Genomic DNA, 14364 nt, shown 5'->3' with positions numbered 1-14364 from the left:
CATGTTCTATTCCGCCTATCCTCATTAGGGTCGTGGGGCAGAGCGGCGGGGTACACCCTGGACTGGCCAGCCAATCACAAACACACTCACATTCATGCCTATGAACAATTTAAAGTTGCCAATCCGGAGGAAACCGGAGTACCCGGAGAAAACCCACCCACACACGCATGGGGAGAACATGCAAACTCCACACGGAGATTCAAATCCAGGTCTTCCCGATCTCCTGTGTGGCCAACATGCTAACCACTCGGCCACCGTCCAGCCCTGTGCAGAACAATTCTGACAAAAGCCATATTTATTGTTATGCAGTTTTATTTTTGTTGTGTCCAACATTCAGATTTTAACATGCTAGGTAAGACGATTCGTTAAAGAAGAACGAACTCATCAAACTTACCGCTTCCATGCCTGTAACTGACCGACGGATAGTTGGCAGAGCGCAAGGTTTTATTTTAAGATGTGCAGTGAAGCCTGCTCTTTGAGCAAAAGAGCCATATCAGACATTTCTTCACATGATAAAATTAAAAAAAAAAAGTTTCCCCCCTGACATTTTAAAGTAAAATGATAGAAATCACACTGTTAAAAATCATGTTAAAAAAATATAAAACATTCTCGTGCATTTTAATCCCTCTATCCATAAATATTAGTCAATAACAACACAACTGAACACAAAATGCAGTTTTTAAATGAAACTTTTTATGATTAAGGGAGAAAATGAGTCTCACAGCGCTGTGGAGGAATTTTGGCCCACTCATCTTTGCAGAATTGTTGTATTTCAGCCACATTGGAGGGTTTTCGAGCACTAACTGCCTTTTTAAGGTCATGCCATAGCATCTCAATAGGATTCAGGTCAGGACTTTGACTAGGCCACTCCAAAGTCTTAATTTTGTTTTTCTTCAGCCATTCAGAGGTGAACTTGCTGGTGTGTTTTGGATCATTGTCCTGCTGCAGAACCCAAGTTGGTTTCAGCCTGAGGTCACAGACATTCAGGATTTTCAGGTCCTGAAGCAGCAAAACAGCACCAGACCATCAGACTACCACCACCATATTTTACTGTTGGTATGATGTTCTTTCTCTGAGATACAGTGTTACTTTTACGCCAGATGTAATGGGACACACACCTTCCAAAAAGTTCAAATTTTATCTCGTCAGACCAAAGAGTCTTTTCTCTAAGGTCTTGGGGATCATCAAGATGTTTTCTGACAAAATTGAGACGAGGCTTAATGTTGTTTTTATTCAGCAGTGGTTTTCGTCTTGGAACTCTGCCATGCAGGCAATTTTTTTCCAGTGTCTTTCTTATGGCGGAGTCATGAACACTGACCTTAACTGAGGCAAGTGATTCCTGTAGTTCTTTGGATGTTGTTGTGGGGTCTTTTGTGACCTCTTGGATGAATCGTCGGTGTGCTCTTGGGGTAATTTCGGTTGGCCGGCCACTCCTGGGAAGGTTCAACACTGTTCCATGTTTTCACCATACGTGGATAATGGCTCTCACTGTGTTTCGCTGGAGTCCCAAAGCTTTAGAAATGGCTTTTCCACTTGAACTCAGGTGTGATAAACCACAGTTATTTTTTAACGGGGTAGCAATCACTTTTTCACACAAGGCCATGTAGGTTTGGATTTTTTTTTCTCCCTTAATAATTAAAAGTTTCATTTAAAAACTGCATTTTGTGCTCAGTTATGTTGTCATTAACTAGTATTTAAATTCATTTGACGATTTGAAACATTTAAGTGTCACAAACATGCAAAAAAATAAGAAATCAGGAAGGGGGCAAACACCTTTTCACGCCACTGTTATATTACATTTTTTTAAAAAGTCACTTTTGCGGTTTAGGGGACATTTAAGTTGATCCCAGTGCATCCCTCCAGCCGCCATTGCCGTTGTCCATTCCCTTTTCTCAAAGGCAAAGATAGAAAGGTAGAGGCACTCTACCATCTATCTGACTGTTCCGCCGACTGCATTAATGCAGCTGAAAGCCAGGCTGAGTCAGAGTGGGAACAAACAAGGTTGAGCTCTGACGCACACCGCTCCGCCACGCCTCCAAACTGCAGATGAGAAGCGGTCACTTTGAGAAATGGGGATATATATATGTTTTTTTAGGGTAGTTGCACAGTTGCGCACTCGTATTGATAAACCGATCATCTATAGACGCAATAAACAATCTACAGGCTCCACATGAATCTATCCGGATCACATTTCTACAAGCTTACTTTGGGATGTCCAGTACATGCAACAAAAGAAGCAGCTTTGTTCAACAGCTGTTAACAGTTGAGTTTCATTGTTTTCTCTGCTAAATAATGCATTTCTAATCTTACTAAAGGATTTAGTAACAATAGACAGAGCTGACAGTTGGCTAGATGAGCAAAGCACTGACACTGATGCTCAACGCATGTCACTTCATTCCATGATAATCCTTCAATGATATATCTTATATGTATGAGTAATAGACTGCATTTTTCAAAGGGTGGGTGCAATGGGCAGAACAAGCATGAAGGCCATGCAGGGAATGAGTGACAAACATGCAAATACACTTGGAATCATTTAGATAATACTAAAAAAAAAAAACGCACAAACTCAAACTTGTTTGATGTTTTAATTAACTGGAAATATAACACATTTCTGCTTAAATCCCATTGCTATAAACATATTATTATTATAACGTTGGCATTCATATATTTGTTATTGTAGCATCATATATAATATATATTATAATAAATTATATACCATGTATACATGATTATTGTTTTTATTAACGCAGGTCATTCAGCTCAAGTCCCTATCCTCCCCTGTTACTTCAGGCGTACCTCAAGGCTCTGTCCTGGGACCCCTCCTTTTCATCATCTACTATACCTTCTCCCTCTCGCCAATATCTTCCATAAATACAACATCCATTTTCATTGCTTTGCGGATGACAGCCAGCTCTACCTCTTTAGCACACCAAATTGGATCACCTCACCACCTGCTTAACTGAAATCAAATCCTGGCTCACCTCAAATTTCCTCAAACTCAGCTGTGGAAAAAACAGAAATCCTTGTGGTTGGTTGTGCACTACACGCTACATTATCCAAAGTTGACAGTTTCTCCCTCAACTTTGACAACACCACAGTCTTCCCCTCCGCTCAGGTTAAGATCCTCTATAGCAGGGGTCACCAACGTTGGTAGCCCCCCACGACCACACGAGGTGCACGCAAGCCTGCTTTTCATTCAGGTTTTCAGTTAATAATGAAAGAACAGTAGAAAGAAATGCATTCTGAAATACAAAATGTGAGTTGTGGACACCAGCATTTTGTTAATGTTCTGGTAAAACAAGCAAATTCGCTTTGTTTGGGTTTAAAATAAGCTCTGAAAATAAATGTTACAAAAATGAGTAGCTCTTGGCCATTTTCATTTTGTAAAAAGAGCTCTCACGAGAAAAAACGTTGGTGACCTCTGCTCTATAGCGTGCCATCATTTCAATCCCACATCAGTTACATTACCCGGTCTGCATATTTCCGTCAAAGCAACACCGATCGCCTACGCCCCTCCGTCAGCCCCCATACTACCTCTATTCTTATTCACAGCCTGATTACCTCCCGCATTGATTATTGCAACTCTCTCCTCGTCGACCTCCCTGACAAATCCCTGCGTAAGCTTCAAATGGTCCAGGATTCAGCCGCCCACATCATCACCAGAACCCCTTCATTTCATCACAACAACCCCATCCTACAGCACCTCCACTGGCTCCCCGTCACATCACCAATTGAATTCAAAATTCTTCTCTATACATTGAAGGCCATCCACAAGACCCCCCTCATGTGTCCCCTCATCATTGCCATCTTCAGCCGCTCTGCTCCCAAACTTTGGAACTCCCATCGGACATCCGTAACATAGACTCTCTTCCTCTTTTCAAATCCACACTCAAAACCCACTTCTTCAGGACATCTCACTTTCTATAATTTACCATGACATTTTTATTTTATCTTATTTATTTTCTATTATATGTGTGTGTTACTTTTATCTGTGTCTTATGTACACAGTGTCCTTGGGTTCCTTGAAAGACGCTTACAAATAAAATGCATTATTATTATTATTATTATTATTACCGTAATGTTTTATTCATGTTATGTTATATATATAATTACGCTATACACATCACTTCCCTCCCCGCTGCAGTTTTAAACACATCCCAGTTTGTGCAGCCAAAGCAGTCCTGAAGTACTTGATCAGTTTCTTCATTCCACACTTTAACAGCTGTACTTACAGGGGGAGCTTTTTTGAGAAGTTGTCTGTATGTTGGATAAAGGAATATGGAGATGTGGTCAGCCTTTCCAAAGTGCTGACCACATCAAAAAGAGCATCCCGGCGGCAACTGTGGACCCTCTACAGTTTGCATATTGCCAGAACCGGTCCACGGATGATGCAGTCAACCATATAACTGCTGTTTTACCATGCACATGACAATAAAACTCTCTTGAATCTTGAATCTTGAATCTTGAATCTTGAATCTTGAATATATTATGTTCTATGTTAATGTTATGTTATTACGGGTGTTTTTTGTCATGACTGTATTGTTATTACCAATATTACTATTATATTATTATAACAATAAATAATTGTTACATTTATATTATTTTATATATTTGTTTAAAAGTATTATTATAACATTTAGTCATTATTAAATAATTATAATTTAATAATTATATTATTTATGTCATTGTTTTTATATTAATTACAATAATGTTATTACTATTTCAATTATATATTTTTTTAAAATTTGTATAATTTATGATTAATTGTAATGATTGTATAATGTATTTTTCTTAACTTTTTTACTTTATACTTTTAACACTTTTTTGATTATCCTAATAATGATTGTTACGCTCACAGTTCAACACCAGACAAAGACGAGTTGTGTATTATTTTTACTCTTGTGATTGCACAGCATAGCAAACATTGCAATACATTGTCACAGCAGTACTACACATCAATTTCTTTAGTATCACCGGAGATACAACCATTTGGAAAAACATACTTGATTCACTATTGCACACATTATTACTTCAATACCACATCTGAGCATCACAAGCATGACAACTCACTCTAATCTATTGTAATCAACAACAGCTATCTAGTGTATGTGCAAGTAAATTGTGCTTCAGTCTTACACAAAAGTGGGAACAACCTGTGCTTGATTTTTTTGTTTTGTTTTTTTATAACGTATTCGTACGCTCAGCAGCCACAACATTAGATGCACTGACACAGTTCCATGGATTAACAATACGATTTTACTGACACTCTTCTAGATTACTTGACGTGCAATCCAGCATGCATTTAAATTGTGCAGGCATACCTAATGTTGTGGCTCGTGAGTGTGTACATTATCAAAGCACATCATACACACACACACACACACACAGAGTTAAATAATTGAAATGTGCCATAACACTTAGTGGCACTCACAAACTCCACTACAACAAACACCAACTTGACCACATTGTTGCAAAGTGACCTCCTAAGACGGCTCTACATAGATTCCTTTCTCTATTCATTACTCCTGATTTACAATTTGCCATTCAGGTAACAGCTAAAGTGACCATATTTGTTATGCAGCATAATAAAACACCCCTAATGCTATACACAGTTGATTATTGTCCACTTTACCGTCCAAGAACTAATGAATGCAGACATCATTCCGTGAAAAGAATGGCTAAAACATGTACTTCGCTGATCTAAAATCCATTTCAGATGTTCCAACTGGGTGACGTGAAGGTAGAATGTTGCATTCAGGTACAACTTTTAGATGGGGATACACAAAAAGGCCTTGTAAAGGGACATTTTTGTAATTTTTCTGGAAAGTGTCCAGTTCAGTTAGTCCTTTTGCATGTATTGAATGTTCCCCATATAACGCTGTATAAACATGTGATTTCCACATGACAGCAGTTGACACAACACATGTCACCATTTTCATGTTTGATGATTATTAATTCCATGATAGCAGAGCCGGCTCTACCCAGTGAGGCGTCCTAGGCGAGATTTTATATGGCTTATATATATATATCTGCAATTTATATATGCTTGCAAAAGAAATTGAATGGCACTGCTTTTACCATGTTGAACACGTCAACCAAATTACATGCTTAACAAATTACCACACACAAGAAAGAAGAAATACAATATAAATATTCTTTCCACAAAATAAAAATCCTTTAAATAAGGGAATAAATAATAATAATACATTCGAAATACAACAATCAACATCAACCAATTTAACCACGCAGTTTGCACACGCTAAGTTAGTGTCGTTATTCACAATAACGACACTTTGCAATGACTATTTACAAAAACTAAATGATATAACTATATACCAAAGCTAGAGAAAATACCTATACACAATTATATGCAAAACTATGTACAAAAATTAAAATACTTCATTGTTGTTAGGAATATTAATTGGCCATTGCTTTACATTTGAATCAATGTGAACTTTTCCATTTTAAGAGTTACTAGTAATTACTAGTTTTAATATAATTATATTGAAGATACATTTTTTTCCCTATTTTTTAGCACCCTCTGGAGGCCACAGCGCCCTTAGCAGCCACCTATATTGCCTAATGGGCCAGCCGGCTCTGCAAGATCGACAACTGTTCAGTAGTAACAATTTCCCGTGTTAGTGAGTCCATGCAAACGTCTGCTCTGCACTTGTCCATTTCGGCATTTCCCGTCCAAAAGTGTCCGTAAGACTCAACTCAGTCCTGACCTTGAGTGGCCTCTGCAGCCCCGAGCAAGGAGGGATGAAAGGACGCCGTGCTCGGAAGTGCCTCTTCTTGTCAAAATCAGCGCCTGTAGAGGCTTTTCCGTGCTGAAAAAAAGCCGCCTCGCCACCTCCCCGAGGGTACGTGACCGCGGCTACACCATGCCGCTCTGCACGTGTACGTGCATCGGGTACGGGTGGTAGACGAGTGGCGGCGGCTGCGTGACGAAGTAGCTGCTGTAAATGGGCTCGCTCACGTAAGGCGCGGGCTGATAGAAACATGTGACGTTGGCGGCATTGGGGATGGCGTTCTGCTCCCCCAGTACCTTCAGAGCCAGGACGGTGATCATGTTGAGCGTCTGCCGCCTCTCGTGGCCCATCAGGCACACGGTGCTTTCGTCGATGACGCGCCGCAGCGTCATCAGGTAGTCGTACCTGCTGCTCTCCTCGTTGCCCGTGAAGTGACACTGCAGGTAGGCCTTGATCTTGCGCTGCTGCTCACTCACATCGGGGAAGTCGATGAAGAAGCGTGAGCACATGTACCTCTCCAAGGACTTGATCTCCGTCTCGCTGGCCGGACGGAAGTTCCTCACCAGCAGGTCGCTGTATTTCAGCAGGCCTCCTCCTCGGATCTCTTCGGGGTTGTGCGTCGCGATGAGGCGGTGGCGCAGGTGTTCCATGGCCTGCTCAAAGTCTCCATACATGCACTCTGCCTCCACAGCCAAGGTGGACTCCCAGGAGCTCATTGGGGGAGCTTCTCTATGCTCCTCTTGTGGGCATCCTACATTTACAGTGTTGCCGTCTGGAGGTTTCTTGGGATGCTTCGGCTTCACGGTTGGCTCAACAGCTTGATTTGTCTCAGGGTTAGCTAAGCTCTCCTGTGAGGAACCTTCTCTATGAACTTCTTGCACAGGAGGCTTCAGCTGAGAGGGTATCTCAATGGGCGTGAACATGTGAGCGGTCATATCAGACACCTCGGTCAGTAAAGACCATTTTTCAGGGGTGCAAATCATCTTACGTGACATTTTTCGTTGCAGTTTGGGCGAGGGGCAGTAGTCGGGAACAACATCCTGTGACGTGCTGCAGGTTTTCTTCGCTGGGGGAGGAGATGAAAACTCAAGATTGGACTCTTTCTGGGTGGAAGCGGCTTCCTGGAGACAATCCTGTGTGGATGACCTCCTGATGAGCGCCGTGATGGAGACGTGCGATTGAGAGGTCTCATCTTGGACCTGCAGCTTTACACATGCATTCTTGGCATCTGAGGGGGGAGGAGTTGAAACCAAAGGATCATCTTTGCAAAACGGTCCTTTGTCCTCACAATGCTCCAAAACCACGTCCTCCTTGGAATGGACATCCACTTCCTGCGCTCCCTGATTCGAGCTGAGATTGAGATCGTCCTGGTGTGCCTCACATTTCTCAACTTCTGCATGAGGAGACTCCTTTTCCGTAACATCTTCATGCCCATTTGGTGTCTCTCTACAGGAAGCCATTTTTAAGTCCACTTGCTCTCCTTCAGTTCCTCCTTCGCTCTCTTCTTTGTTGCCCAAATTCTGAGCATCCAAGGATAAATTGCCCCCTCGTCTCCTGTCGGTCTCCCAGTAAGACTCCAGCATGCGATCCAGAATGATCTGGAAGGAGTCCACGCTGAATTCAAACTGCCTGCGAAGCGCACTAACAAATCTCAGCCCAACTGTTTTGGCTCTGTTGTTGGACAGAGAGATGAGGCTCCATCTGTCCTGCTCCGTGACAACTTTCACCATCTTTTGCACGTACGCTTCTTTCATGGTGAGGCAGGTGATCTTGCGTCTGTTCACTCCACATGGGAGAAGGTCTCTCAGGCTTCCCAGCACCACCTCCTTAATCACCTGGAAGTCCTCATGCCTGGGTAAGTCCACTCCAAAAATGATGTCTAAATCTCTGATGCCCAGGCCACTGTCCCTCACCAGGACATGGCTGGCAGTCGCTCCATTGAGGCGTATATCTTTAACGTGGATTTTGCGTTCCACAAGTCCATCCTTCACCACACGGATGATGTCTTTGGCTCTCACCTGCAATGTCGGGAAATTCCCACGGCCGTGGATGGGAATGACCTCGGTCAGGACTTTGTCCAGAGCCTGGAGTTGCTCCAGGGTCAAGTTGTGGAATCTTTTCTCCGTTTGAGGCTCCGTCATGTTTGCCTGTGAAGAGAGAAGTCTCACAATACGTATCACGTTTACATTGCTTTCCAACACCAGTAATGCATTCAAGCCTGATAAACAAGATATCTTGTTATGTCCTACAGTGGAACCTCAGTTTATGAACGCCCTTGTTTGGGTTTTTTTTGCCAAAATTTTAACTCGGTTCTCATACGCTGGTTGTCTGTCACAAATGATTGCATGTTACCCTTGAATCTTGTGGTATTAACAAAGATGTGGACGGACTACTCCCCCCAGCATTGCTTGTTTAGGAAATGTCATAAGGGAGGCGCTTGCAGTACCACTTCATCCTGAGCTGGCAGGTGTTGGTGACTGCCTGTCCTTCCATAGTTTTTCTTGACAGTTGAAGAGCAACAAGTCAAATGCAAGATATTTTTATGCTCTGCTGAATGAATGAATGAATTTGACTGCCGAGATGGAGGATTATATAGTCGTCCTTCACTCCCTCGAACGTCGCTCCCTTGCTCTATTGCGGTTTAAAAATAATAATAATAATAAATGATCGTTGTTTTGTGGTTGATTATGGCCTATTATTAGACAAAAAATATTCAAAAAGTCCTATGTAGTATCCTGGTCACAGTAATATTACATTGAAGAGACATTACCTTAGATTACATTACCTTAACACTGCATGTAGTCAGCCATGTCTGACATGATAGAATGAAAAAAAGTTCTCCTCCCATTCCGTGTGGCATGGTTGTTGGAAGTTTTTGGCTTCTTATTTGTCCTTCTAACCCACTTCGTTTAAAACACTTTCTTAAGTTTAGAATAAATAAATTGGAGGCTAACTAGTTAGCTCAGTAGCTTGCAATAGGCTATGAGCGGCAGCCGTCTCTTATGTCCCTGCTCATGTTGAAGATGTGTGCAGCTCCACCTCGTCTCAGTATGTTTACGTGTCTAAACAAACATATTAGGAACCCACAGTAGACAATAGTCGACTAATTATAGAGCCACAACAGTCCTTATTGGCTAAGGGAGAACCCGCCCATTGTGTTCTGCGTCCTGATTTGCTGTAGACCATTGTCAATCAATCTCCTTCGTGCCATCGCTAACAAACTAGCTAACTGCATGAGCTGCTTGCTAACTGCCATAAACAATAGAAGAAGAAGGATAAAAAGAAGAAGAAGAAGCTAACCGGCTAAATGAATCTTCGATTCAAGGAGTAGGACGAGGAGGAGGACGACGGCAAGAGCAATATGTTTTAAGATGGATACAAAAACGCCACAACCGAACGGCGCCAGGAAAAGGAAATTCAGAGGAGTGAATACACGTGAGTCACTTAATAATTTTTGTGTCCAACCTAGTAGATTGATCATTAAAATTCAAACCAAATTTGAACTTTGAGAGTGTTTAAAATGTCACAAAATGTTAAAATTATCCAGATGGTCACTGTTGCTTGTTTGACTTGGCATATTTTCCAGAAAATGTTGGGTTAACTCCAAATAGTATTCCTCTGGAGGTGTTCCACATTGCAGGTTCCACTGTAATGCTCAATTTTGATGGATGCTCTCAATATGAACCATGCTTATTGTTATTGTAACAGTAGTTTACTGTGGTGTACAATTGAACTGCATCATATTGAGGCATGTCTGTAATATTTTGTAGTTCTCACATAACTAAATGATATAATTAAACAAAAATTGATATATTATATTGGAACCTTGGTAGATATGCCTGAATTATGTCATTAATTCAGCCTTATCCAATTAGGTATTGAACAAAATATATGTGACCTTTTGCTCATTGGTTAAAAGTGAAACAAGTGGAACCTCAGTTAGCGCCCGCCCCAGTTAGCGTGTTTTTTGGTTAATGTTGAAAATTTATACCACAATTTTATTAATACACTGCATGAGTCCATCTGTATGCTTTATACATCTTTTTTAAATCAGAAAACGTCCTTCCTTGTTAGCATCCTATTTGCTAGGGAATAAAATGGTAACCGTTCGTCTACAATGTCATCAGCGGTTGGACTCTCAAAAATGTTAAAGCAAAACATGTTTTTATAGTTTTATAATTATAGTTTTACATGCATAAAACAATTTAAAAAATGCATATAAATGACGAATAAAATTGTTAAATTAACATTTAAGGTTACTTCTACCTTCACTGAAGACTACTGTTCTAAAAAAGACAATGTGGCAGCGAGACACCACACGGACATCATCTTCCTGTTTTTTCATGAGTTATTTCTTGAATTCAATAGTGTTTCTCACCTTCTTTATCAAAATCCTGGCATTTTCAACATTCTTCGGCCCGATTTCGGTTACCGTATTGAGGTGAGAAACACTATTGAATTCAAGAAATAACTCACGGCAAAACAGGAATGTGGTGGTGGTTGATCTCGCTGCCACATTGTGTCTTTGGGTACAGTGACGTCAACAATCACGTCTTCAGTGACGGTGAAAGTAACCTTAAATGTTCATTTATCCCTTTCATTCCTCATTTATACGTATTTCGAATTGTTTTCTGCATGTATTACATTAACTGTAAAACTATAAAAACGTGTTTTGCGTTAACATTTTTGGCTTTCTGGAACGCATTAATTTGGATTTAGATTGTTTCTTATTGGAAAAAAATTGATTCAGGGTAGAGTCCGTTTTGGTTAGTGTCAGACCTTCTTGCACGAATTAATGACGCTAACCAAAGTTCCACCGTAGATAGTAACCACCAGACAGGGACGTCCAGGCATAGCAAAAGTAGTACTTATAATAATCATAATATGTTGAGACACGAGTCACTGATAATGATGACGCATGAAGATACCTCATATTATTTTCTTTTAATGTACTCCGTATTGAATATAAATATAAACTTTTAATTTGCTAATTTCATATAGTAATAACCAGCGGTGTGGATCTGAGTCACGCAACCTGGACTCGAGTCAGACTCTCGTCACAATTTTGATGACTCTGGACTCGACAATACAAGACTTGCAACTCGACTTGGACTTTGACATCAATGACTCTGGCGCTGACTCTGATTTTAGTCTGTTGACATGAAATTACTTGAGGTTTTCAGTGAGTGTGTTGAGTAAAATGTGTCCCCATTCAAGTATTCAACTAACGTGATCGTTATTATATCATTTCCAGCAAGACAACGTATTTTCCCTTTGAATCTGCCTCATTGAATGCATCTATTAACGTCCAATCAGGTTTAAGGACAAAGAACTAATGTGTGGGTTACAAAAGTCCTGAATGTTATGTCAGCACTCTTTCTGTGACTAAGTCACACTGATCTTATTTTATTTAAAAAAAAAATAAGACAATTCAAAATCCATTCATTGTATTTGCCAAATGTATAGGATTGTTACATTGTTAAATTGGCATTTTATTCGGGAGACAATAGACATATGACTTCTAAAGACTCACTTCAAACCTATGACTTGGGACCTGACTCGGCCTGTCTTGTCTTGATTTGAGACTTAAATTGTGCTTGCACGTCTTTACTTGAGACTTGACTTCAGATTAAAGCCTTGAGACTAATTTGAGACTTGCCCTCACCTCTGTTTAATTATTTTTTTTACAGATAACATGGAATTTAGAGCATGAAATAAAAATGATGCATGCATGCACGCACTCCAGATAACAAAAACATGACTTGTTTATATGACGATAACACCAATTTTGCCATTATACATCCCCTCCCTTAAATAAGGGTGACTTTTCCCTCCTGTTAAACATTTGTCAGTGTATTTGATGCTTGCTGCTTCTCCTCTAAAGTGGCAGTGATGAATGTAAGCATTTCTAATCCCACACTTGACTGCATCATATGGATAATGATGTGCTTTTTTATGCGAGAACATTGCATTTTAGGCGGGGGGGGGGACATAATCTTTGTTGTGTGATGACTCACTCATTCTCCACAGCAAATGTCAAAACAGGAGGCCTATTGAGGCAACATTCAAATGCAAAATACATACTGAGATACATGTTCGTGTCAGGTTATTATGTATTATGTGAATGCTTGTTATCATCAACATCACATCATCACATCACAAAATCAAATGTGTGACTGTTGTTTCTGTGGCTGTGTTTGTGTTACATGAAATAAAGGTTGCATGATGTTTCCAATGAATAAATTGTACGATGCACTTTAATTACAAGGTCAAACATAATCCCTATTAATGTGCTTGTAAAAAATGCTGAAGTATTATGACCCATTTACAGTGTGTTTGTTTGCCTGTGTAAGCTTTTTTTTTGTATTTTTCTGCATATTTTAGACACAACTATCCATATGTATTAGCTCCAAAGGCAGTTAGACTTTTTTTTTAAACAAATTTCTGATACTATTTTAAATCACTTTGATTCTGCTATAATTACTAAACCATAAGAATGTGTCATTAAAATCAATTCTAGAAGAAGAGTAGGTGTGTTGCTGTTGTTTTGTCATGTGACGCATGATGTTTTTCAGCAGTTAAACATTCTGTCATATATATTTTCATAGAATATATTTACATTAAAAGGGGGTGTCAGTGAGTGGGGGCCCTCTAACAGTGAATGTCAAGCTTGGTCCTGCAGCAGGACTCCTCTCTCCTCTGCCACTTGGCTTCATTTTTTTATAGGTACAACACCATGAGTCATACAGCTGCTGAATGAAGCTGCACTCAACGGCACAAAACCACACCAAATATCCCAGAAAAATGGCATTTAGTTCGTGGAAATGACATGATTAAAGAAAGTGCAATCATGTATTACTAATATAAGCATTATATATTTTTAAAGAATACTGCTGTCATGTAAATCTGCTGTAATATTTCACCTATATTGCTTAGAAAAAAGTTGAAAAATAGATTTGATTATAATAAAAGTAGCTCGTGAATTTGAGGTAGTTTAACTGTACAGTATATAGAAAAAAAACTTACCTGTTGTTTTTACCGGCTTTTGGGTCAAATTAATAGCAGAAAGATAATGCAAGGAAAGAAAAGACACTTGCGATATCCAACAGGTTTAGAGGTTAAAACGTTAAGACGCACAGCCGCACTGTTTCCATAGCAACCAAGAAGAAATTTACGGTAAATCACGACGCGCTCTCTCGCTCTAACTAGCAACTTGTCGACACTCGGGCGTCCAAGTAACTATGTATTTGAGGCTCAGGCAACTATTCATCAAAGTTTGACTTGTTGTTTTGTGGCGCAAAGCGACATGTCAGGCTGCTCTGCTGCACTGCCGAGCTGTTGCGGGGTGAACATCGCAGCAGACGGAGTGAGTCATCCTCTCTCCCCGCGGTGATCCACACCGTAAATCTTATCATCAATCAACTGCTGGCCCCGCCCACCACTCTACAACAACTTTCGTTTTTGTTGCATGACCATGTCACCATAACATTTAGGACTCACAGCGAAAAATATTCAATTTTTTCTTTTGTTGTTTTTCCTCGTTTCTTTCACATTTTGAAGAAAGGCGAGAGGGCAGCTCCATTGTGACGTCAACACGAACCTACACCAC

At 40.2% G+C, this 14364-nt stretch overlaps 1 protein-coding gene across 1 annotated transcript; it reads right to left on the bottom strand.

Moving 5' to 3' along the window:
- Positions 1-4916: 4916 nt before the first annotated feature.
- Positions 4917-14323, bottom strand: LOC129168891 (terminal nucleotidyltransferase 5C-like). The gene is made up of 2 exons (XM_054754685.1): positions 13782-14323; positions 4917-8902 (listed from the first exon to the last, which is right to left on the bottom strand). Exon 2 carries the CDS (start codon positions 8894-8896, stop codon positions 6881-6883), a length of 2016 nt encoding a protein of 671 aa, XP_054610660.1. The 5' UTR covers positions 8897-8902; positions 13782-14323; the 3' UTR covers positions 4917-6880.
- Positions 14324-14364: the final 41 nt, after the last annotated feature.

This window comes from Dunckerocampus dactyliophorus, chromosome 16, assembly GCF_027744805.1.
Source record: "Dunckerocampus dactyliophorus isolate RoL2022-P2 chromosome 16, RoL_Ddac_1.1, whole genome shotgun sequence".
NCBI classification, from domain to species: domain Eukaryota; kingdom Metazoa; phylum Chordata; class Actinopteri; order Syngnathiformes; family Syngnathidae; genus Dunckerocampus; species Dunckerocampus dactyliophorus.
The sequence above is the reverse complement of the archived record's forward strand: the minus strand, read 5'-3'. Positions and strand labels throughout refer to the sequence as shown.

Coding starts and splice junctions, on each gene's coding strand:
- LOC129168891 (XM_054754685.1), bottom strand. CDS start 8,896: ATGACGGAGCCTCAAACGGAGAAAAGATTCCACAACTTGACCCTGGAG.